The sequence below is a fragment of the Pseudophryne corroboree genome, chromosome 6 (assembly GCF_028390025.1).
Source record: "Pseudophryne corroboree isolate aPseCor3 chromosome 6, aPseCor3.hap2, whole genome shotgun sequence".
Taxonomy (NCBI): domain Eukaryota; kingdom Metazoa; phylum Chordata; class Amphibia; order Anura; family Myobatrachidae; genus Pseudophryne; species Pseudophryne corroboree.
The window spans coordinates 826,961,337-826,986,768 of record NC_086449.1 but is presented as its reverse complement, the minus strand read 5'-3'; the positions used below and the strand labels follow the sequence as shown (position 1 = coordinate 826,986,768).

Genomic DNA, 25,432 nt, shown 5'->3' with positions numbered 1-25,432 from the left:
GTGGGAGTAGGGGAAGGTGTGAGGGTGTACCTGTGGGAGTGGTACAGGTGGGAGTAGGGGAGGTGTGAGGGTGTACCAGTGTGAGTAGTACAGGTGGGAGTAGGGGAGGTGTGAGGGTGTACCAGTGTGAGTGAGTGGTACAGGTGGGAGTAGGGGAGGTGTGAGGATGTACCAGTGTGAGTAGTACAGGTGGGTGTAGGGTAGGTGTGAGGGTGTACCAGTGTGAGTGAGTGGTACAGGTGGGAGTAGGGGAGGTGTGAGGGTGTACCAGTGTGAGTAGTACAGGTGGGAGTAGGGGAGGTGTGAAGGTGTACCAGTGTAAGTAGTACAGGTGGGTGTAGGGTAGGTGTGAGGGTGTACCAGTGTGAGTGGTACAGGTGGGAGTAGGGTAGGTGTGCGGGTTTACCAGTGTGAGTAGTACAGGTGGGAGTAGGGGAGGTGTGAGTGTGTACCAGTGTGAGTAGTATAGGTGGGAGTAGGGGAGGTGTGAGTGTGTACCAGTGTGAGTAGTACAGGTGGGAGTAGGGGAGGTGTGAGGGTGTACCAGTGTGAGTGGTACAGGTGGAAGTAGGGTAGGTGTGAGGGTGTACCAGTGTGAGTGGTATAGGTGGTAGTAGGGGAGGTGTGTGGGTGTACCAGTGTGAGTAGTACAGGTGGGAGTAGGGGAGGTGTGAGGGTGTACCAGTGTGAGTGGTACAGGTGGGAGTAGGGGAGTTGTGAGTGTGTACCAGTGTGAGTAGTACAGGTGGGAGTAGGGGAGGTGTGAGGGTGTACCAGTGTGAGTGGTAAAGGTTGGGAGTAGGGGAGGTGTGAGAGTGTACCAGTGTGAGTAGTACAGGTGGTAGTAGGGGAGGTGTGAGGGTGTACCAGTGTGAGCAGTATAGGTGGGAGTAGGGGAGGTGTGAGGGTGTACCACTGTGAGTAGTACAGGTGGGAGTAGGGGAGGTGTGAGGGTGTACCAGTGTGAGTAGTACAGGTGGGAGTAGGGTAGGTGTGAGGGTGTACCAGTGTGAGTAGTACAGGTGGGAGTAGGGAAGGTGTGAGCGTGTACCAGTGTGAGTAGTACAGGTGGGAGTAGGGGAGGTGTGAGGGTGTACCAGTGTGAGTAGTACAGGTGGGAGTTGGGGAGGTGTGAGGGTGTACCAGTGTGAGTAGTACAGGTGGGAGTAGGGTAGGTGTGAGGGTGTACCAGTGTGAGTAGTACAGGTGGGAGTAGGGGAGGTGTGAGGGTGTACCAGTGTGAGTAGTACAGGTGGGAGTAGGGGAGGTGTGAGGGTGTACCAGGGTCAGTAGTACAGGTAGGAGTACGGGAGGTGTGAGGGTGTACCAGTGTGAGTAGTACAGGTGGGAGTAGGGGAGGTGTGAGGGTGTACCAGTGTGAGTAGTACAGGTGGGAGTAGGGGAGGTGTGAGGGTGTACCAGTGTGAGTAGTACAGGTGGGAGTAGGGGAAGGTGTGAGGGTGTACCTGTGGGAGTGGTACAGGTGGGAGTAGGGGAGGTGTGAGGGTGTACCAGTGTGAGTAGTACAGGTGGGAGTAGGGGAGGTGTGAGGGTGTACCAGTGTGAGTGAGTGGTACAGGTGGGAGTAGGGGAGGTGTGAGGATGTACCAGTGTGAGTAGTACAGGTGGGTGTAGGGTAGGTGTGAGGGTGTACCAGTGTGAGTGAGTGGTACAGGTGGGAGTAGGGGAGGTGTGAGGGTGTACCAGTGTGAGTAGTACAGGTGGGAGTAGGGGAGGTGTGAAGGTGTACCAGTGTAAGTAGTACAGGTGGGTGTAGGGTAGGTGTGAGGGTGTACCAGTGTGAGTGGTACAGGTGGGAGTAGGGTAGGTGTGCGGGTTTACCAGTGTGAGTAGTACAGGTGGGAGTAGGGGAGGTGTGAGGGTGTACCAGTGTGAGTAGTACAGGTGGGAGTAGGGGAGGTGTGAGGGTGTACCAGGGTCAGTAGTACAGGTAGGAGTACGGGAGGTGTGAGGGTGTACCAGTGTGAGTAGTACAGGTGGGAGTAGGGGAGATGTGAGGGTGTACCAGTGTGAGTAGTACAGGTGGGAGTAGGGGAAGGTGTGAGGGTGTACCAGTGGGAGTGGTACAGGTGGGAGTAGGGGAGGTGTGAGGGTGTACCAGTGTGAGTAGTACAGGTGGGTGTAGGGTAGGTGTGAGGGTGTACCAGTGTGAGTGAGTGGTACAGGTGGGAGTAGGGGAGGTGTGAGGGTGTACCAGTGTGAGTACAGGTGGGAGTAGGGAAGTTGTGAGGATGTACCAGTGTGAGTGGTACAGGTGGGAGTAGGGGAGGTGTGAAGGTGTACCAGTGTGAGTAGTACAGGTGGGAGTAGGGGAGATGTGAGGGGGTACCAGTGTGAGTGGTACAGGTGGGAGTAGGGTAGGTGTGAGGGTGTACCAGTGTGTGTGAGTAGTACAGGTGGGAGTAGGGGAGGTGTGAGGGTGTACCAGTGTGAATAGTACAGGTGGGAGTAGGGGAGGTGTGACGGTGTACCAGTGTGAGTAGTACAGGTGGGAGTAGGGGAAGGTGTGAGGGTGTACCAGTGGGAGTGGTACAGGTGGGAGTAGGGGAGGTGTGAGGGTGTACCAGTGTGAGTAGTACAGGTGGTAGTAGGGGAAGGTGTGAGGGTGTACCAGTGTGAGTAGTACAGGTGGGAGTAGGGTAGGTGTGAGGGTGTACCAGTGGGAGTGGTACAGGTGGGAGTAGGGGAGGTGTGAGGGTATACCAGTGTGAGTAGTACAGGTGGGAGTAGGGGAAGGTGTGAGGGTGTACCAGTGTGAGTAGTACAGGTGGGAGTAGGGTAGGTGTGAGGGTGTACCAGTGTGAGTAGTGCAGGTGGGAGGAGTAGGGGAGGTGTGAGGGTGTACCAGTGTGAGTAGTGCAGGTGGGAGTAGGGTAGGTGTGAGGGTGTACCAGTGTGAGTAGTACAGGTGGGAGTAGGGGAGGTGTGAGTAGTACAGGTGGGAGTAGGGTAGGTGTGAGGGTGTACCAGTGTGAGTAGTACAGGTGGGAGTAGGGGAGGTGTGAGGGTGTACCAGTGGGAGTAGTACATGTGGGAGTAGGGGGGGGTGTGAGGGTGTACCAGTGTGAGTAGTGCAGGTGGGAGTAGAGTAGGTGTGATGGTGTACCAGTGTGAGTAGTACAGGTGGGAGTAGGGGAGGTGTGAGGGTGTACCAGTGTGAGTAGTACAGGTGGGAGTAGGGGAGGTGTGAGGGTGTACCAGTGTGAGTAGTGCAGGTGGGAGTAGGGTAGGTGTGAGGGTGTACCAGTGGGAGTATGGGAGGTGTGAGGGTGTACCAGTGTGAGTAGTGCAGGTGGGAGTAGGGTAGGTGTGAGGGTGTACCAGTGTGAGTGGTACAGGTGGGTGTAGGGTAGGTGTGAGGGTGTACCAGTGTGAGTGAGTGGTACAGGTGGGAGTAGGGGAGGTGTGAGGGTGTACCAGTGTGAGTAGTACAGGTGGGAGTAGGGGAGGTGTGAAGGTGTACCAGTGTAAGTAGTACAGGTGGGTGTAGGGTAGGTGTGAGGGTGTACCAGTGTGAGTGGTACAGGTGGGAGTAGGGTAGGTGTGCGGGTTTACCAGTGTGAGTAGTACAGGTGGGAGTAGGGGAGGTCTGAGGGTGTACCAGTGTGAGTAGTATAGTTGGAGTAGGGTAGGTGTGCGGGTTTACCAGCGTGAGTGGTACAGGTGGGAGTAGGGGAGGTGTGAGGGTGTACCAGTGTGAGTACAGGTGGGAGTAGGGAAGTTGTGAGGATGTACCAGTGTGAGTGGTACAGGTGGGAGTAGGGTAGGTGTGCGGGTTTACCAGCGTGAGTGGTACAGGTGGGAGTAGGGGAGGTGTGAGGGTGTACCAGTGTGAGTACAGGTGGGAGTAGGGAAGTTGTGAGGATGTACCAGTGTGAGTGGTACAGGTGGGAGTAGGGGAGGTGTGAAGGTGTACCAGTGTGAGTAGTACAGGTGGGAGTAGGGGAGATGTGAGGGGGTACCAGTGTGAGTGGTACAGGTGGGAGTAGGGTAGGTGTGAGGGTGTACCAGTGTGAGTAGTACAGGTGGGAGTAGGGGAGGTGTGAGGATGTACCAGTGTGAGTAGTACAGGTGGGTGTAGGGGAGGTCTGAGGAGTAACAGGTGGGAGTAGGAGAGGTGTGAGGGTATACCAGTGTAAGTAGTACAGGTGGGAGTAGGGAAGGTGTGAGTGGTACAGGTGGGAGTAGGGGAGGTGTGAGGGTGTACCAGTGTGAGTAGTACAGGTGGGAGTAGGGGAGGTGTGAGGATGTACCAGTGTGAGTAGTACAGGTGGGAGTAGGGTAGGTGTGAGGGTGTACCAGTGTGAGTAGTACAGGTGGGAGTAGGGTAGGTGTGAGGGTGTACCAGTGTGAGTAGTACAGGTGGGAGTAGGGGAGGTGTGAGGGTGTACCAGTGTGAGGAGTAACAGGTGGGAGTAGGAGAGGTGTGAGGGTAGACCAGTGTAAGTAGTACAGGTGGGAGTAGGGTAGGTGTGAGGGTGTACCAGTGTGAGTGAGTGGTACAGGTGGGAGTAGGGGAGGTGTGAGGGTGTACTAGTGAGTAGTACAGGTGGGAGTAGGGTAGGTGTGCGGGTTTACCAGTGTGAATAGTACAGGTGGGAGTAGGGGAGGTGTGAGGGTGTACCAGTGTGAGTAGTATAGGTGGGAGTAGGGGAGGTGTGAGGGTGTACCAGTGTGAGTAGTACAGGTGGGAGTAGGGGAGGTGTGAGGGTGTACCAGTGTGAGTAGTACAGGTGGGAGAAGGGTAGGTGTGAGTGTGTACCAGTGTGAGTAGTACAGGTGGGAGTAGGGGAGATGTGAGGGTGTACCAGTGTGAGTAGTACAGGTGGGAGTAGGGGAGGTGTGAGGGTGTACCAGTGGGAGTAGTACAGGTGGGAGTAGGGGAGGTGTGCGGGTGTACCAGTGTGAGTGGTACAGGTGGGAGTAGGGGAGGTGTGAGGGTGTACCAGTGTGAGTAGTACAGGTGGGAGTAGGGGAGGTGTGAGGGTGTACCAGTGTGAGTGAGTGGTACAGGTGGGAGTAGGGGAGGTGTGAGGGTGTACCAGTGTGAGTGAGTAGTACAGGTGGGAGTAGGGTAGCTGTGAGGGTGTACCAGTGTGTGTGAGTAGTACAGGTGGGAGTAGGGGAGGTGTGAGGGTGTACCAGTGTGAGTAGTACAGGTGGGAGTAGGGGAGGTGTGAGGGTGTACCAGTGTGAGTAGTACAGGTGGGAGTAGGGTAGCTGTGAGGGTGTACCAGTGTGTGTGAGTAGTACAGGTGGGAGTAGGGGAGGTGTGAGGGTGTACCAGTGTGAGTGAGTGGTACAGGTGGGAGTAGGGTAGCTGTGAGGGTGTACCAGTGTGTGTGAGTAGTACAGGTGGGAGTAGGGGAGGTGTGAGGGTGTACCAGTGTGAGTAGTACAGGTGGGAGTAGGGGAGGTGTGAGGGTGTACCAGTGTGAGTAGTACAGGTGGGAGTAGGGGAGGTGTGAGGGTGTACCAGTGGGAGTAGGGGAGGTGTGAGGGTGTACCAGTGTGAGTAGTACAGGTGGGAGTAGGGTAGGTGTGAGGGTGTACCAGTGTGTGTGAGTAGTACAGGTGGGAGTAGGGGAGGTGTGAGGGTGTACCAGTATGAGTAGTACAGGTGGGAGTAGGGTAGGTGTGAGGGTGTACCAGTGGGAGTGGTACAGGTGGGAGTAGGGGAGGTGTGAGGGTGTACCAGTGTGAGTAGTACAGGTGGGAGTAGGGGAGGTGTGAGTGTGTACCAGTGTGAGTAGTACAGGTGGGAGTAGGGTAGGTGTGCGGGTTTACCAGTGTGAGTGGTACAGGTGGGAGTAGGGTAGGTGTGAGGGTGTACCAGTGTGAGTAGTACAGGTGGGAGTAGGGGAGGTGTGAGGGTGTACCAGTGTGAGTGAGTGGTACAGGTGGGAGTAGGGTAGCTGTGAGGGTGTACCAGTGTGTGTGAGTAGTACAGGTGGGAGTAGGGGAGGTGTGAGGGTGTACCAGTGTGAGTAGTACAGGTGGGAGTAGGGGAGGTGTGAGGGTGTACCAGTGTGAGTAGTACAGGTGGGAGTAGGGGAGGTGTGAGGGTGTACCAGTGGGAGTGGTACAGGTGGGAGTAGGGGAGGTGTGAGGGTGTACCAGTGTGAGTAGTACAGGTGGGAGTAGGGTAGGTGTGAGGGTGTACCAGTGTGTGTGAGTAGTACAGGTGGGAGTAGGGGAGGTGTGAGGGTGTACCAGTATGAGTAGTACAGGTGGGAGTAGGGTAGGTGTGAGGGTGTACCAGTGGGAGTGGTACAGGTGGGAGTAGGGGAGGTGTGAGGGTGTACCAGTGTGAGTAGTACAGGTGGGAGTAGGGGAGGTGTGAGTGTGTACCAGTGTGAGTAGTACAGGTGGGAGTAGGGTAGGTGTGCGGGTTTACCAGTGTGAGTGGTACAGGTGGGAGTAGGGGAGGTGTGAGGGTGTACCAGTGTGAGTAGTACAGGTGGGAGTAGGGGAGGTGTGAGGGTGTACCAGTGTGAGTAGTACAGGTGGGAGTAGGGGAGGTGTGAGGGTGTACCAGTGGGAGTGGTACAGGTGGGAGTAGGGTAGGTGTGAGGGTTTACCAGTGTGAGTGGTACAGGTGGGAGTAGGGGAGGTGTGAGGGTGTACCAGTGTGAGTGGTACAGGTGGGAGTAGGGTAGGTGTGAGGGGGTGTACCAGTGTGAGTAGTACAGGTGGGAGTAGGGGAGGTGTGAGGGTGTACCAGTGGGAGTGGTACAGGTGGGAGTAGGGGAGGTGTGAGGATGTACCAGTGTGAGTAGTACAGGTGGGAGTAGGGTAGGTGTGCGGGTTTAGTAGAGTAGGAGTGGTACAGGTGGGAGTAGGGGAGGTGTGAGGGTGTACCAGTGTGAGTAGTACAGGTGGGAGTAGGGGAGGTGTGAGGGTGTACCAGTGGGAGTGGTACAGGTGGGAGTAGGGTAGGTGTGAGGGTTTACCAGTGTGAGTGGTACAGGTGGGAGTAGGGGAGGTGTGAGGGTGTACCAGTGTGAGTAGTACAGGTGGGAGTAGGGGAGGTGTGAGGGTGTACCAGTGTGAGTAGTACAGGTGGGAGTAGGGGAGGTGTGAGGGTGTACCAGTGTGAGTAGTACAGGTGGGAGTAGGGGAGGTGTGAGGGTGTACCAGTGTGAGTAGTACAGGTGGGAGTAGGGGAGGTGTGAGGGTGTACCAGTGGGAGTGGTACAGGTGGGAGTAGGGGAGGTGTGAGGGTGTACCAGTGTGAGTAGTACAGGTGGGAGTAGGGGAGGTGTGAGTGGTACAGGTGGGAGTAGGGGAGGTGTGAGGGTGTACCAGTGTGTGTGAGTAGTACAGGTGGGAGTAGGGGAGGTGTGAGGGTGTACCAGTATGAGTAGTACAGGTGGGAGTAGGGTAGGTGTGAGGGTGTACCAGTGTGAGTAGTACAGGTGGGAGTAGGGTAGGTGTGAGGGTATAGCGGTGCGAGTGGTACAGGTGGGAGTAGGGGAGGTGTGAGGATGTACCAGTGGGAGTGGTACAGGTAGGAGTAGGGGAGGTGTGAGGGTATAGCGGTGCGAGTGGTACAGGTGGGAGTAGGGGAGGTGTGAGGGTGTACCAGTGGGAGTGGTACAGGTGGGAGTAGGGGAGGTGTGAGGGTGTACCAGTGGGAGTAGGGGAGGTGTGAGGGTGTACCAGTGTGAGTAGTACAGGTGGGAGTAGGGGAGGTGTACCAGTGGGAGTAGGGGAGGTGTGAGGGTGTACCAGTGTGAGTAGTACAGGTGGGAGTAGGGGAGGTGTGAGGGTGTACCAGTGTGAGTAGTACAGGTGGGAGTAGGGGAGGTGTGAGTGTGTACCAGTGTGAGTGGTACAGGTGGGAGTAGGGGAGGTGTGAGGGTGTACCAGTGTGAGTAGTACAGGTGGGAGTAGGGGAGGTGTGAGGGTGTACCAGTGTGAGTAGTACAGGTGGGAGTAGGGTAGGTGTGAGGGTGTACCAGTGTGTGTGAGTAGTACAGGTGGGAGTAGGGGAGGTGTGAGGGTGTACCAGTATGAGTAGTACAGGTGGGAGTAGGGTAGGTGTGAGGGTGTACCAGTGGGAGTGGTACAGGTGGGAGTAGGGGAGGTGTGAGGGTGTACCAGTGTGAGTAGTACAGGTGGGAGTAGGGGAGGTGTGAGTGTGTACCAGTGTGAGTAGTACAGGTGGGAGTAGGGTAGGTGTGCGGGTTTACCAGTGTGAGTGGTACAGGTGGGAGTAGGGGAGGTGTGAGGGTGTACCAGTGTGAGTAGTACAGGTGGGAGTAGGGGAGGTGTGAGGGTGTACCAGTGTGAGTAGTACAGGTGGGAGTAGGGGAGGTGTGAGGGTGTACCAGTGGGAGTGGTACAGGTGGGAGTAGGGTAGGTGTGAGGGTTTACCAGTGTGAGTGGTACAGGTGGGAGTAGGGGAGGTGTGAGGGTGTACCAGTGTGAGTGGTACAGGTGGGAGTAGGGTAGGTGTGAGGGGGTGTACCAGTGTGAGTAGTACAGGTGGGAGTAGGGGAGGTGTGAGGGTGTACCAGTGGGAGTGGTACAGGTGGGAGTAGGGGAGGTGTGAGGATGTACCAGTGTGAGTAGTACAGGTGGGAGTAGGGTAGGTGTGCGGGTTTAGTAGAGTAGGAGTGGTACAGGTGGGAGTAGGGGAGGTGTGAGGGTGTACCAGTGTGAGTAGTACAGGTGGGAGTAGGGGAGGTGTGAGGGTGTACCAGTGGGAGTGGTACAGGTGGGAGTAGGGTAGGTGTTAGGGTTTACCAGTGTGAGTGGTACAGGTGGGAGTAGGGGAGGTGTGAGGGTGTACCAGTGTGAGTAGTACAGGTGGGAGTAGGGGAGGTGTGAGGGTGTACCAGTGTGAGTAGTACAGGTGGGAGTAGGGGAGGTGTGAGGGTGTACCAGTGTGAGTAGTACAGGTGGGAGTAGGGGAGGTGTGAGGGTGTACCAGTGTGAGTAGTACAGGTGGGAGTAGGGGAGGTGTGAGGGTGTACCAGTGTGAGTAGTACAGGTGGGAGTAGGGGAGGTGTGAGGGTGTACCAGTGTGAGTAGTACAGGTGGGAGTAGGGGAGGTGTGAGGGTGTACCAGTGTGAGTGGTACAGGTGGAAGTAGGGTAGGTGTGAGGGTGTACCAGTGTGAGTGGTATAGGTGGTAGTAGGGGAGGTGTGTGGGTGTACCAGTGTGAGTAGTACAGGTGGGAGTAGGGGAGGTGTGAGGATGTACCAGTGTGAGTGGTACAGGTGGGAGTAGGGGAGTTGTGAGTGTGTACCAGTGTGAGTAGTACAGGTGGGAGTAGGGGAGGTGTGAGGGTGTACCAGTGTGAGTGGTAAAGGTTGGGAGTAGGGGAGGTGTGAGAGTGTACCAGTGTGAGTAGTACAGGTGGTAGTAGGGGAGGTGTGAGGGTGTACCAGTGTGAGCAGTATAGGTGGGAGTAGGGGAGGTGTGAGGGTGTACCAGTGTGAGTAGTACAGGTGGGAGTAGGGAAGGTGTGAGCGTGTACCAGTGTGAGTAGTACAGGTGTGAGTAGGGGAGGTGTGAGGGTGTACCAGTGTGAGTAGTACAGGTGGGAGTTGGGGAGGTGTGAGGGTGTACCAGTGTGAGTAGTACAGGTGGGAGTAGGGTAGGTGTGAGGGTGTACCAGTGTGAGTAGTACAGGTGGGAGTAGGGGAGGTGTGAGGGTGTACCAGTGTGAGTAGTACAGGTGGGAGTAGGGGAGGTGTGAGGGTGTACCAGGGTCAGTAGTACAGGTAGGAGTACGGGAGGTGTGAGGGTGTACCAGTGTGAGTAGTACAGGTGGGAGTAGGGGAGGTGTGAGGGTGTACCAGTGTGAGTAGTACAGGTGGGAGTAGGGGAAGGTGTGAGGGTGTACCTGTGGGAGTGGTACAGGTGGGAGTAGGGGAGGTGTGAGGGTGTACCAGTGTGAGTAGTACAGGTGGGAGTAGGGGAGGTGTGAGGGTGTACCAGTGTGAGTGAGTGGTACAGGTGGGAGTAGGGGAGGTGTGAGGATGTACCAGTGTGAGTAGTACAGGTGGGTGTAGGGTAGGTGTGAGGGTGTACCAGTGTGAGTGAGTGGTACAGGTGGGAGTAGGGGAGGTGTGAGGGTGTACCAGTGTGAGTAGTACAGGTGGGAGTAGGGGAGGTGTGAAGGTGTACCAGTGTAAGTAGTACAGGTGGGTGTAGGGTAGGTGTGAGGGTGTACCAGTGTGAGTGGTACAGGTGGGAGTAGGGTAGGTGTGCGGGTTTACCAGTGTGAGTAGTACAGGTGGGAGTAGGGGAGGTGTGAGGGTGTACCAGTGTGAGTAGTACAGGTGGGAGTAGGGGAGGTGTGAGGGTGTACCAGGGTCAGTAGTACAGGTAGGAGTACGGGAGGTGTGAGGGTGTACCAGTGTGAGTAGTACAGGTGGGAGTAGGGGAGGTGTGAAGGTGTACCAGTGTAAGTAGTACAGGTGGGTGTTGGGTAGGTGTGAGGGTGTACCAGTGTGAGTGGTACAGGTGGGAGTAGGGTAGGTGTGCGGGTTTACCAGTGTGAGTAGTACAGGTGGGAGTAGGGGAGGTGTGAGGGTGTACCAGTGTGAGTAGTACAGGTGGGAGTAGGGGAAGGTGTGAGGGTGTACCAGTGGGAGTGGTACAGGTGGGAGTAGGGGAGGTGTGAGGGTGTACCAGTGTGAGTAGTACAGGTGGGAGTAGGGGAGGTGTGAGGGTGTACCAGTGTGAGTGAGTGGTACAGGTGGGAGTAGGGGAGGTGTGAGGATGTACCAGTGTGAGTAGTACAGGTGGGTGTAGGGTAGGTGTGAGGGTGTACCAGTGTGAGTGAGTGGTACAGGTGGGAGTAGGGGAGGTGTGAGGGTGTACCAGTGTGAGTACAGGTGGGAGTAGGGAAGTTGTGAGGATGTACCAGTGTGAGTGGTACAGGTGGGAGTAGGGGAGGTGTGAAGGTGTACCAGTGTGAGTAGTACAGGTGGGAGTAGGGGAGATGTGAGGGGGTACCAGTGTGAGTGGTACAGGTGGGAGTAGGGTAGGTGTGAGGGTGTACCAGTGTGTGTGAGTAGTACAGGTGGGAGTAGGGGAGGTGTGAGGGTGTACCAGTGTGAATAGTACAGGTGGGAGTAGGGGAGGTGTGACGGTGTACCAGTGTGAGTAGTACAGGTGGGAGTAGGGGAAGGTGTGAGGGTGTACCAGTGGGAGTGGTACAGGTGGGAGTAGGGGAGGTGTGAGGGTGTACCAGTGTGAGTAGTACAGGTGGTAGTAGGGGAAGGTGTGAGGGTGTACCAGTGTGAGTAGTACAGGTGGGAGTAGGGTAGGTGTGAGGGTGTACCAGTGGGAGTGGTACAGGTGGGAGTAGGGGAGGTGTGAGGGTATACCAGTGTGAGTAGTACAGGTGGGAGTAGGGGAAGGTGTGAGGGTGTACCAGTGTGAGTAGTACAGGTGGGAGTAGGGTAGGTGTGAGGGTGTACCAGTGTGAGTAGTGCAGGTGGGAGTAGGGGAGGTGTGAGGGTGTACCAGTGTGAGTAGTGCAGGTGGGAGTAGGGTAGGTGTGAGGGTGTACCAGTGTGAGTAGTACAGGTGGGAGTAGGGGAGGTGTGAGTAGTACAGGTGGGAGTAGGGTAGGTGTGAGGGTGTACCAGTGTGAGTAGTACAGGTGGGAGTAGGGGAGGTGTGAGGGTGTACCAGTGGGAGTAGTACATGTGGGAGTAGGGGGGGGTGTGAGGGTGTACCAGTGTGAGTAGTGCAGGTGGGAGTAGAGTAGGTGTGATGGTGTACCAGTGTGAGTAGTACAGGTGGGAGTAGGGGAGGTGTGAGGGTGTACCAGTGTGAGTAGTACAGGTGGGAGTAGGGGAGGTGTGAGGGTGTACCAGTGTGAGTAGTGCAGGTGGGAGTAGGGTAGGTGTGAGGGTGTACCAGTGGGAGTATGGGAGGTGTGAGGGTGTACCAGTGTGAGTAGTGCAGGTGGGAGTAGGGTAGGTGTGAGGGTGTACCAGTGTGAGTGGTACAGGTGGGTGTAGGGTAGGTGTGAGGGTGTACCAGTGTGAGTGAGTGGTACAGGTGGGAGTAGGGGAGGTGTGAGGGTGTACCAGTGTGAGTAGTACAGGTGGGAGTAGGGGAGGTGTGAAGGTGTACCAGTGTAAGTAGTACAGGTGGGTGTAGGGTAGGTGTGAGGGTGTACCAGTGTGAGTGGTACAGGTGGGAGTAGGGTAGGTGTGCGGGTTTACCAGTGTGAGTAGTACAGGTGGGAGTAGGGGAGGTCTGAGGGTGTACCAGTGTGAGTAGTATAGTTGGAGTAGGGTAGGTGTGCGGGTTTACCAGCGTGAGTGGTACAGGTGGGAGTAGGGGAGGTGTGAGGGTGTACCAGTGTGAGTACAGGTGGGAGTAGGGAAGTTGTGAGGATGTACCAGTGTGAGTGGTACAGGTGGGAGTAGGGTAGGTGTGCGGGTTTACCAGCGTGAGTGGTACAGGTGGGAGTAGGGGAGGTGTGAGGGTGTACCAGTGTGAGTACAGGTGGGAGTAGGGAAGTTGTGAGGATGTACCAGTGTGAGTGGTACAGGTGGGAGTAGGGGAGGTGTGAAGGTGTACCAGTGTGAGTAGTACAGGTGGGAGTAGGGGAGATGTGAGGGGGTACCAGTGTGAGTGGTACAGGTGGGAGTAGGGTAGGTGTGAGGGTGTACAGGTGGGAGTAGGGGAGGTGTGAGGATGTACCAGTGTGAGTAGTACAGGTGGGTGTAGGGGAGGTCTGAGGAGTAACAGGTGGGAGTAGGAGAGGTGTGAGGGTATACCAGTGTAAGTAGTACAGGTGGGAGTAGGGAAGGTGTGAGTGGTACAGGTGGGAGTAGGGGAGGTGTGAGGGTGTACCAGTGTGAGTAGTACAGGTGGGAGTAGGGGAGGTGTGAGGATGTACCAGTGTGAGTAGTACAGGTGGGAGTAGGGGAGGTGTGAGGGTGTACCAGTGTGAGTAGTACAGGTGGGAGTAGGGTAGGTGTGAGGGTGTACCAGTGTGAGTAGTACAGGTGGGAGTAGGGGAGGTGTGAGGGTGTACCAGTGTGAGGAGTAACAGGTGGGAGTAGGAGAGGTGTGAGGGTAGACCAGTGTAAGTAGTACAGGTGGGAGTAGGGTAGGTGTGAGGGTGTACCAGTGTGAGTGAGTGGTACAGGTGGGAGTAGGGGAGGTGTGAGGGTGTACTAGTGAGTAGTACAGGTGGGAGTAGGGTAGGTGTGCGGGTTTACCAGTGTGAGTAGTACAGGTGGGAGTAGGGGAGGTGTGAGGGTGTACCAGTGTGAGTAGTACAGGTGGGAGTAGGGGAGGTGTGAGGGTGTACCAGTGTGAATAGTACAGGTGGGAGTAGGGGAGGTGTGAGGGTGTACCAGTGTGAGTAGTATAGGTGGGAGTAGGGGAGGTGTGAGGGTGTACCAGTGTGAGTAGTACAGGTGGGAGTAGGGGAGATGTGAGGGTGTACCAGTGTGAGTAGTACAGGTGGGAGTAGGGGAGGTGTGAGGGTGTACCAGTGGGAGTAGTACAGGTGGGAGTAGGGGAGGTGTGCGGGTGTACCAGTGTGAGTGGTACAGGTGGGAGTAGGGGAGGTGTGAGGGTGTACCAGTGTGAGTAGTACAGGTGGGAGTAGGGGAGGTGTGAGGGTGTACCAGTGTGAGTGAGTGGTACAGGTGGGAGTAGGGGAGGTGTGAGGGTGTACCAGTGTGAGTGAGTAGTACAGGTGGGAGTAGGGTAGCTGTGAGGGTGTACCAGTGTGTGTGAGTAGTACAGGTGGGAGTAGGGGAGGTGTGAGGGTGTACCAGTGTGAGTAGTACAGGTGGGAGTAGGGTAGCTGTGAGGGTGTACCAGTGTGTGTGAGTAGTACAGGTGGGAGTAGGGGAGGTGTGAGGGTGTACCAGTGTGAGTGAGTGGTACAGGTGGGAGTAGGGTAGCTGTGAGGGTGTACCAGTGTGTGTGAGTAGTACAGGTGGGAGTAGGGGAGGTGTGAGGGTGTACCAGTGTGAGTAGTACAGGTGGGAGTAGGGGAGGTGTGAGGGTGTACCAGTGTGAGTAGTACAGGTGGGAGTAGGGGAGGTGTGAGGGTGTACCAGTGGGAGTAGGGGAGGTGTGAGGGTGTACCAGTGTGAGTAGTACAGGTGGGAGTAGGGTAGGTGTGAGGGTGTACCAGTGTGTGTGAGTAGTACAGGTGGGAGTAGGGGAGGTGTGAGGGTGTACCAGTATGAGTAGTACAGGTGGGAGTAGGGTAGGTGTGAGGGTGTACCAGTGGGAGTGGTACAGGTGGGAGTAGGGGAGGTGTGAGGGTGTACCAGTGTGAGTAGTACAGGTGGGAGTAGGGGAGGTGTGAGGGTGTACCAGTGGGAGTAGGGGAGGTGTGAGGGTGTACCAGTGTGAGTAGTACAGGTGGGAGTAGGGTAGGTGTGAGGGTGTACCAGTGTGTGTGAGTAGTACAGGTGGGAGTAGGGGAGGTGTGAGGGTGTACCAGTATGAGTAGTACAGGTGGGAGTAGGGTAGGTGTGAGGGTGTACCAGTGGGAGTGGTACAGGTGGGAGTAGGGGAGGTGTGAGGGTGTACCAGTGTGAGTAGTACAGGTGGGAGTAGGGGAGGTGTGAGTGTGTACCAGTGTGAGTAGTACAGGTGGGAGTAGGGTAGGTGTGCGGGTTTACCAGTGTGAGTGGTACAGGTGGGAGTAGGGTAGGTGTGAGGGTGTACCAGTGTGAGTAGTACAGGTGGGAGTAGGGGAGGTGTGAGGGTGTACCAGTGTGAGTGAGTGGTACAGGTGGGAGTAGGGTAGCTGTGAGGGTGTACCAGTGTGTGTGAGTAGTACAGGTGGGAGTAGGGGAGGTGTGAGGGTGTACCAGTGTGAGTAGTACAGGTGGGAGTAGGGTAGGTGTGAGGGTGTACCAGTGTGTGTGAGTAGTACAGGTGGGAGTAGGGGAGGTGTGAGGGTGTACCAGTATGAGTAGTACAGGTGGGAGTAGGGTAGGTGTGAGGGTGTACCAGTGGGAGTGGTACAGGTGGGAGTAGGGGAGGTGTGAGGAGGGTGTACCAGTGTGAGTAGTACAGGTGGGAGTAGGGGAGGTGTGAGTGTGTACCAGTGTGAGTAGTACAGGTGGGAGTAGGGTAGGTGTGCGGGTTTACCAGTGTGAGTGGTACAGGTGGGAGTAGGGGAGGTGTGAGGGTGTACCAGTGTGAGTAGTACAGGTGGGAGTAGGGGAGGTGTGAGGGTGTACCAGTGTGAGTAGTACAGGTGGGAGTAGGGGAGGTGTGAGGGTGTACCAGTGGGAGTGGTACAGGTGGGAGTAGGGTAGGTGTGAGGGTTTACCAGTGTGAGTGGTACAGGTGGGAGTAGGGGAGGTGTGAGGGTGTACCAGTGTGAGTGGTACAGGTGGGAGTAGGGTAGGTGTGAGGGGGTGTACCAGTGTGAGTAGTACAGGTGGGAGTAGGGGAGGTGTGAGGGTGTACCAGTGGGAGTGGTACAGGTGGGAGTAGGGGAGGTGTGAGGATGTACCAGTGTGAGTAGTACAGGTGGGAGTAGGGTAGGTGTGCGGGTTTAGTAGAGTAGGAGTGGTACAGGTGGGAGTAGGGGAGGTGTGAGGGTGTACCAGTGTGAGTAGTACAGGTGGGAGTAGGGGAGGTGTGAGGGTGTACCAGTGGGAGTGGTACAGGTGGGAGTAGGGTAGGTGTGAGGGTTTACCAGTGTGAGTGGTACAGGTGGGAGTAGGGGAGGTGTGAGGGTGTACCAGTGTGAGTAGTACAGGTGGGAGTAGGGGAGGTGTGAGGGTGTACCAGTGTGAGTAGTACAGGTGGGAGTAGGGGAGGTGTGAGGGTGTACCAGTGTGAGTAGTACAGGTGGGAGTAGGGGAGGTGTGAGGGTGTACCAGTGTGAGTAGTACAGGTGGGAGTAGGGGAGGTGTGAGGGTGTACCAGTGGGAGTGGTACAGGTGGGAGTAGGGGAGGTGTGAGGGTGTACCAGTGTGAGTAGTACAGGTGGGAGTAGGGGAGGTGTGAGTGGTACAGGTGGGAGTAGGGGAGGTGTGAGGGTGTACCAGTGTGTGTGAGTAGTACAGGTGGGAGTAGGGGAGGTGTGAGGGTGTACCAGTATGAGTAGTACAGGTGGGAGTAGGGTAGGTGTGAGGGTGTACCAGTGTGAGTAGTACAGGTGGGAGTAGGGTAGGTGTGAGGGTATAGCGGTGCGAGTGGTACAGGTGGGAGTAGGGGAGGTGTGAGGATGTACCAGTGGGAGTGGTACAGGTAGGAGTAGGGGAGGTGTGAGGGTATAGCGGTGCGAGTGGTACAGGTGGGAGTAGGGGAGGTGTGAGGGTGTACCAGTGGGAGTGGTACAGGTGGGAGTAGGGGAGGTGTGAGGGTGTACCAGTGGGAGTAGGGGAGGTGTGAGGGTGTACCAGTGTGAGTAGTACAGGTGGGAGTAGGGGAGGTGTGAGGTGTACCAGTGGGAGTAGGGGAGGTGTGAGGGTGTACCAGTGTGAGTAGTACAGGTGGGAGTAGGGGAGGTGTGAGGGTGTACCAGTGTGAGTAGTACAGGTGGGAGTAGGGGAGGTGTGAGTGTGTACCAGTGTGAGTGGTACAGGTGGGAGTAGGGGAGGTGTGAGGGTGTACCAGTGTGAGTAGTACAGGTGGGAGTAGGGGAGGTGTGAGGGTGTACCAGTGTGAGTAGTACAGGTGGGAGTAGGGGAGGTGTGAGGGTGTACCAGTGTGAGTGGTACAGGTGGGAGTAGGGGAGGTCTGAGGGTGTACCAGTGTGAGTGGTACAGGTGGGAGTAGGGGAGGTGTGAGGGTGTACCAGTGTGAGTAGTACAGGTGGGAGTAGGGTAGGTGTGCGGGTTTACCAGTGTGAGTAGTACAGGTGGGAGTAGGGGAGGTCTGAGTGTGTACTCTATAATTAAATAATGTAATTATCATCGCTGATATGGTTGCACATCATATACTGAAATGTTTATTGCAAATCACAGAAGGTGCCAGAAGTGTATCCGTTAGCCCATCACTGCTGGAGAGATAGAATTGAGATTGTTACATGTAATTCCCCAGGAGTGCCACCAGGTGGCAGTCTGTACATGAAGTAAAGTCCCAGTGTATTGTGGAACGCTGCCTGATAGTAATAATTATATTATTCATACTATTACTAATTGTTCACGTTTTGTTTCTCAGGATGCGCCTCCCAATCCAAACACAGACTTTCCCCAAGGGCAGGCCCCTCGTTCAGGGGGAGATGGTGCACAGAGCCCCCGCAGTACCGCTGGATGAGGTGAGCGGAGAATAATTAGACATTTACGTTGTTTATGGCTGTGACGTTTTGTAGGTTTGTGTTTTATTGTAATTTTCTGAAACGCAACCGTTCCCGACTAACCGCAACACTAAGGACGTGATCTGCAGAGAACTCGCCAAGCTCCTCCCACATTAATGTTCCCTGGAGAGCGGACAGAGAACCGCAGATAGCTGTGCCATCATTCTCACCCAACACCTGTCCTTATCCAGGCACCAATCTGTATAACTACCTGCTGCCTCCATTCCCCTCCTCACATCATGTCACTGCCCCTGTCACATGCAGCCCTGTCCTCACTGACACATCACTCATCTCCTGATATACTCTGTGCTGCTGTGGACCCTGCTCCTCCCACTATATAACTCTCAGTCTGTGACTTCCTGCTGCCTCCATTCCCCTCCTCATGTCATGTCACTGCCCCTGTCACATGCAGCCCTGTCCTCACTGACACATCACTCATCTCCTGATATACTCTGTGCTGCTGGGGGCCCTGCTCCTCCCACTATATAACTCTCAGTCTGTGGCTTCCTGCTGCCTCCATTCCCCTCCACACATCATGTCACTGCCCCTGTCACATGCAGCCCTGTCCTCACTGACACACCACTCATCTCCTGATATACTCTGTGCTGCTGGGGACCCTGCTCCTCCCACTATATAACTCTCAGCCTGTGGCTTCCTGCTGCCTCCATTCCCCTCCACACATCATGTCACTGCCCCTGTCACATGCAGCCCTGTCCTCACTGACACATCACTCATCTCCTGATATACTCTGTGCTGCTGGGGACCCTGCTCCTCCCACTATATAACTCTCAGTCTGTGACTTCCTGCTGCCTCCATTCCCCTCCTCACATCATGTCACTGCCCCTGTCACATTCAGCCCTGTCCTCACTGACACATCACTCATCTCCTGATATACTCTGTGCTGCTGGGCATCCTGCTCCTTCCACTATATAACTCTCAGTCTGTGTCTTCCTGCTGCCTCCATTCCCCTCCTCACATCCTGTCACTGCCCCTGTCACATGCAGCCCTGTCCTCACTGACACATCACTCATCTCCTGATATACTCTGTGCTGCTGGGGACCCTGCTCCTCCCACTATACAAACTCTCAGTCTGTGGCTTCCTGCTGCCTCCATTCCTCTCCTCACATCATGTCACATGCAGCCCTGTCCTCACTGACACCTCACTCATCTCCTGATATACTCTGTGCTGCTAGGGGACCCTGCTCCTCCTACTATATAACTTCCTGCTGCCTCCATTCCCCTCCTCACATCATGTCACTGCCCCTGTCACATGTAGCTTTGTCCTCACTGACACATCACTCATCTCCTGATATACTATGTGCTGCTGGGGACCCTGCTCCTCCCACTATATAACTCTGTCTGTGGCTTCCTGCTGCCTCCATTCCCCTCCTCACATCATGTCACTGCCCCTGTCACATGTAGCTTTGTCCTCACTGACACATCACTCAGCTCCTGATATACTATGTGCTGCTGGGGACCCTGCTCCTCCCACTATATAACTCTCAGTCTGTGGCTTCCTGCTGCCTCCATTCCCCTCCTCACATCATGTCACTGCCCTCTGTCACATGCAGCCCTGTCCTCACACATCACTCATCTCCTGATATACTCTGTGCTGCTGGAGATCCTGCTCCTCCCACTATATAACTCTCAGTCTGTGGCTTCCTGCTGCCTCCATTCCCCTCCTCACATCATGTCACTGCCCCTGTCACATGCAGCCCTGTCCTCACTGACACATCCCTCATCTCCTGATATACTCTGTTATAATGGAAGCAGCAGGATCCCCAGCAGCACAAGTTGCTAATAACTCCCTGATTATATAAATACATGGCTGAAAAGCCCAGAAGGAAGAGAAGTTACTTATTTGGTAGTTGTGTAACATCATCTAGAGTACGCAGCCAGTTGTGGTCGCAGGGTTTTCCTTGTGACCCTCTAAGCAGGCTCTAAATCTGTCTGATACATGTGTGATTTCTCCTAATGATTGCAGCTTTCCTGACGCTGACATTTGGCGACTCTTTCTCTCCACAGACATAATGTGAGTTGCACTCGGGAGTCCGCACTCATCCAGCATGCAGGGAACACGGGCCTTCATCTCACAGGAGCAAGCTCCCACCGCCTTAAATGGCTTTGTGCCTTCTGGGATCCGCCTCCCGTCTCTGGATCTGCTGTTCCCTGTGCGCCAGGACATGGTCAGATTACACTGTAACACCTCTGCGGGGGGGGCAGCCAGTCCCTGCGAGGTTCATGGACCAGACTTTCTCAGGAATCCAGCGAGTGCCATCCGGGCGCCGCTCCTCTGTTTACACTACGCCTACTCGCTGCCTTCAAACCTTCCCCCCCCCCCCCCCTTGTTTTTTTCTCTTTATTTTACCTTATCGCTTTGGGTACAGTTTGCAGTATGTGCTGTATGCAGGTGCCCCCAGCCCACCGTTGCTTTGGACGATATATATGGGGGATTGTTACGATACTTGGAGCCCTCGGTAAGAACGGGATCGATGAAATAAGTTGTTCAGCTTTAACGGACCGGAAAAAATAAAAGTTGTGTTATTTATGAGCTGCCGGTATCAGTCACAGATATTTATATAAAACCTGCTGGAATTGATTTGTGTTGTGGCTGAGATGGTGGGGCAATCCTTACCCCCTCCCGGGTGCGCCAGACTTCCTGACTGTCAGACAATTGAAGGACCGTGGACGGAGCTACACAACCGCAGTCCGCGCCTCTCCTGCTCTTACCAAGCGCGGATTCCTGCCGATACGGTCACCTTAGCGCTCAGCTTTGTTGCCCTTTTATGTTGCACAATGGAAACGCCTCATCTCTACGACCCGGAAACATGAGCGCCGTTTTTCCGCCATTAGCGCTCGTCATAATAAACCAACAGAGTCCTTACAGGCTCCTAGTTCTGTGATAGACAATGAACTAAAATGGAACTGGGGCCAGATTATCACAGTACAAAGGGATGAACCTATAAATTTTTGGATTACCATCGGTTGCCTGCATTCCATGATGGCGGCCATATTGTGGGCTGGGCCTAAATCCATGAGCAGCAGACATATTGTCACATGACATGCCTCAGTGGTTCGCTGGCTGTGTACTGTTGGTCCTGCCCACAAAATGGCAGCCTCCGCTACGGTTCCTACTGTTCATCAGCATCCAATGAGGAATCTTCCTGTGTAATGTTGGTTATAAAGGGCGACCGTAGCGTGCTATAATGATGTACGGTCATTATTAGGGGGGGGATTATTAATGACCGTCCCTATAATCCTGTTCTGCTTGCACTGACGCTGGTTATTACTGTGTCTCCGACACGTCAGACATTCCACCTTCCTATAAGTCTTCCCCGTTCGCCTGACTGGACTCTATAGGCTCCCACATAATGTGAATGATATATTTATTTGTTTTGTGATTTCGCCACTTCTCTGTATATATTGGTTTTCTTTCTTTTGTATTACTTGGCTCTGCACAACCTCCAGTTACCTCAGCATCTCGGTGTGATCCTTGTCTGTCTGTCTGGTTTTGTCTTTTTGTTTTTCTTAATTTGGAAAAGACGATAATTCTGCGTTGTGTTTTTGTTTTATTTCACGACGGAGAATGTGTGACGGATTTTTCATATCGATGTGTTTTGCAGTTTTCTTTTTTTGTATAAAATGAATTTTTTTAGAATAAACGCACTAGTGACTGATGACTGTTTTGTCTTTACACCGCCGTGTCGGCCATCTTGTAGGCTGATCCACCATTCGTAAGAACGCAGCCAGTTCACTGGGAACCGTCACTAAAGCATTTGCTGTTCTCATTTATTTAGCATTTGTGTGTAACGCCAGCGAACATTGTAACACTTTCCTATGGGAGCGCAGTAATGACAGGACAGGTAAAGAGGACAGAGGGCGCAACTTGCAAGTGTGTAGGGAAATAAGTGTTTGATACATGCAGTTGACTGCTCCTTAGTGCATGTAGCATATCTGTCAGCTTAGTGAAGGGTTAACTGTCGCATTAAAGTGCGCGTCGTAGAGTCCACAGAGGCAGCCATTTTGTGTGGTCTATATAGCCTATTAGTGATCTGCACCTCTTCCATCATCTTCACCCCCGCTGCATAGCATTTATAATGAGCAAATATATAAAGTGCCATCTGGGCTAAAATGAGCATTAATGTCCGGTGTGTGGCACTGAGTAAATGGGCATTAATGTCCAGGGATTGTGGCACTGAGGAGGATATGGGTGTATAATGTCCGGGGTGTGTGGAACGAAGGAGGAAGTGGGTGTATAATGTCCGGTGGTGTGTGGCACTGAGGGGGAAGCGGGTGCATAATATCCGGTGGTGTGTGGCACTGAGGGGGAAGTGGCCGCATAATGGTGGTCATTCCGAGTTGATCGCTCGCTAGCAGTTTTTAGCAGCCGTGTAAACGCTATGCCGCCTCCCACTGGGAGTGTATATTAGCTTAGCAGAAGTGCGAACGAAAGGATCGCACAGCGGCTACAAAATAATTTTGTGTAGTTTCAGAGTAGCTCCAGACCTACTCAGCGCTTGCAATCACTTCAGACTGTTCAGTTCCTGTTTTGACGTCACACACACGCCCTGCGTTTTTCCGAACACTCCCTGAATACGGTCAGTTGACGCCCAGAAACGCCCACTTCGTGTCAATCACTCTGCGGCCAGCAGTGCGACTGAATAGCTTTGCTAGACCCTGCGAGAAACTACATCGTTCGTTGTAATAATACGACGTGCATGCGCATTGCGCCGCATACGCAGAAGTGCTGTTTTTTTGCCTCATCGCTGCACAGCGAACGAATGCAGCTAGCGATCAACTTGGAATGACCCCCAATGTCCGGTGGTGTGTGGCACTGAGGAGGAAATGGCCATTAATGTCTGGGGTGTGTGGCACTGAGGGGGAAGTGGGTGGATAATGTCCGGTAGTCTGTGGCACTGGGGAGGAAGTGGGTGTGTAATGTCTGATGTGTGGCACTGAGGAGAAAGTGGGGTGTATAGTGTCCGGGGTGTGTGGCACTGGGGTGGAAGTGGGTGTATAATGTCCAGTGTGTGGCACTGAGGAGAAAGTGGGTGTATAGTGTCCAGTGTGTAGCACTGAGGAGGAAGTGGGTGTATAGTGTACGGGGTGTGTGGCACGGGGGTGGAAGTGGGGGTATACTGTCTGGTGTGTATGGCACGGGGGTGGAAGTGGGTGTATAATGTCCGGTGTGTGGCACTGAGGGGGAAGTGGGTGGATAATGTCCGGTGTGTGGCACTGGGGTGGAAGTGGGTGGGTAATGTCCGGTGGTCTGTGGCACTGGGGAGGAAGTGGGTGTATAATGTCCGGTGGAAGTGGGTGTGTAGTGTCCGGTGTGTGGCACTGAGGAGGAAGTGGGTGTATAGTGTCCGGTGTGTAGCACTGAGGAGGAAGTGGGTGTATAGTGTCCGGTGTGTAGCACTGAGGAGGAAGTGGGTGTATAGTGTCCGGTGTGTAGCACTGAGGAGAAAGTGGGTGTGTAGTGTCTGGTGGTGTGTAGCACTGAGGAGAAAGTGTGTGTAGTGTCTGGTGGTGTGTGGCACTGGGGTGGAAATGGGTGTATAATGTCCGGGGTGTGTGGCACTGAGGAGAAAGTGGGTGTATAGTGTCCGGGGTGTGTGGCACTGGGGTGGAAGTGGGTGTATAATGTCCAGTGTGTAGCACTGAGGAGGAAGTGGGTGTATAGTGTCCGGGGTGTGTGGCACGGGAGTGGAAGTGGGTGTATACTGTCTGGTGTGTGTGGCACGGGGGCGGAAGTGGGTGTATAATGTCCAGTGTGTGGCACTGAGGAGGAAGTGGGTGTATAATGTCCAGTGTGTGGCACTGAGGGGGAAGTGGGTGTATGTCTGGTGTGTGGCACTGAGGAGAAAGTGGGTGTATAGTGTCCGGGGTGTGTGGCACTGTGGTGTAAGTGGGTGTATACTGTCTGGTGTGTGGCACTGGGGTTGAAGTGGGTGTATGTCCGGTGGTGTGTGGAAGTGGGTGTATAATGTCTGGTGTGTGGCACTGGGGTGGAAGTGGGTGTATAATGTCTGGTGTGTAACACTGGGGTGGAAGTGGGTGTATAATGTCCGGTGGTGTGTGGGAGTGGGTGTATAATGTCTGGTGTGTAGCACTGAGGAGAAAGTGGGTGTATAATGTGTGTGGCACTGGGGTGGAAGTGGGTGTATAGTGTCCGGTGGTGTGTGGCATGAAGGAGAAAGTGGGTGTATAATGTCCGGTGGTGTGTGGAAGTGGGTGTGTAGTGTCCGGTGTGTGGCACTGAGGTGGAAGTGGGTGTATAGTGTCCGGTGTGTGGCATGGAGGTGGAAGTGGGTGTATAGTGTCCGGTGTGTAGCACTGAGGAGAAAGTGGGTGTGTAGTGTCTGGTGGTGTGTGACGCTGGGGTGGAAATGGGTGTATAATGTCCAGGGTGTGTGGCACTGGGGTGGAAATGGGTGTATAATGTCCGGGGTGTGTGGCACTGAGGAGAAAGTGGGTGTATAATGTCCGGTGGTGTGGAAGTGGGTGTATAATGTCTGGTGTGTAGCACTGAGGAGAAAGTGGGTGTATAATGTCCGGTGGTGTGTGGAAGTGGGTGTATAGTGTCCGTTGGTGTGTGGAAGTGGGTGTATAGTGTCCGGTGGTGTGTGGCATGAAGGAGAAAGTGGGTGTATAATGTCCGGTGGAAGTGGGTGTGTAGTGTCCGGTGTGTGGCACTGAGGAGGAAGTGGGTGTATAGTGTCCGGTGTGTAGCACTGAGGAGGAAGTGGGTGTATAGTGTCCGGTGTGTAGCACTGAGGAGGAAGTGAGTGTATAGTGTCCGGTGTGTAGCACTGAGGAGAAAGTGGGTGTGTAGTGTCTGGTGGTGTGTAGCACTGAGGAGAAAGTGTGTGTAGTGTCTGGTGGTGTGTGGCACTGGGGTGGAAATGGGTGTATAATGTCCGGGGTGTGTGGCACTGAGGAGAAAGTGGGTGTATAATGTCCGGGGTGTGTGGCACTGAGGAGAAAGTGGGTGTATAATGTCTGGGGTGTGTGGCACTGAGGAGAAAGTGGGTGTATAATGTCCGGGGTGTGTGGCACTGAGGAGAAAGTGGGTGTATAATGTCCGGGGTGTGTGGCACTGAGGAGAAAGTGGGTGTATAATGTCCGGGGTGTGTGGCACTGAGGAGAAAGTGGGTGTATAATGTCCGGTGTGTGGCACTGGGGTGAAAGTGGGCGCTCCTGGCAGCGTTATGTGTGACCTCTCTGGGATTATTTTCTCTTTCCTGGGCCTGCTCATGCTCCGGTTATGTAATGTAAGATCCGGGCTGCGCTCCCTCCTCTCCCTCCACCACACTGGGAAGGAGGACGCTCCAGGCCTCTGTGTACATTCACCAGACTTCATTACACAGCGGATGTCATCCCGGCTTAACCCCTTCACCGCTGTGCAGAGCAGACGGGTCTCAGTCACTGTAACCACTATATAAACTGCTGCACAGAGGCCTCACTGTAATTTCAGGGCCTGGATTGTGCAGTGTGCTACGTAATATGTTGGAGATTTATATAGAGAGAGGTATTGGGGGGGAGGGGGGGTTGCTGCCCCAGACATTTAACGTCTGTATCGGTCACTAATATTCAGGTGGTTCCAGCGACTCACAAAAAGGTCCCCGCAGTCTCCTCCTTTAGCAGCTGCACGCGAATGTCTGCGGTCACTGGCCGGGCCATGTCTTGAGGATGAGGCCGCAGATGCTACCATTTAGGCCTGAATGGGTTGAACTGGTCGCCTGCTGCCGCCATGTCGAGTGTATGAGTGGCACATTGCGCTCATCTGGCACGTGACGGCGTGCGGTTGATAGTTACCGGGTTGCCTTGTGTACATAAACGTTGCTGCTTCTTTGTTGTGCACGGCCGCAGGCATTAAGGTGGTTCATCATTAACCCGGAGCTCTGTGCCTTCAGAGCTGCGGTGGACGCGTGTACCAGTTCCCCCGGGCCGCCCAGAGCTGACAAACCAGTTTCTTTAATTGATTGGTTTACAGTTAGGTCAGGTTGCTAGGAGAGCATCCCAGGCCTGACTGGCTCCAAAGCTCCGCCTCCTTTAGGGTGTACCTGTCACCCACAGCCCCTTGTTGCATCCATTTTATGGGCTGAACCAATGCCGCCTATACATTCATTATGAGC

At 54.5% G+C, this 25,432-nt stretch overlaps 1 protein-coding gene across 1 annotated transcript in view; it reads left to right on the top strand.

The window, feature by feature from the left end:
- LOC134933825 (chromatin remodeling regulator CECR2) overlaps positions 1-19,407 on the top strand; it is a 114,576-nt gene extending 95,169 nt beyond the window's left edge. Inside the window, exons 18-19 of the mRNA XM_063929316.1 lie at positions 17,159-17,255; positions 19,320-19,407. Coding sequence (XP_063785386.1) covers positions 17,159-17,255; positions 19,320-19,325 — 103 coding nt within the window. The 3' untranslated portion in view covers positions 19,326-19,407. The remainder of the gene's footprint in view (positions 1-17,158; positions 17,256-19,319) is intronic.
- Positions 19,408-25,432: the final 6,025 nt, after the last annotated feature.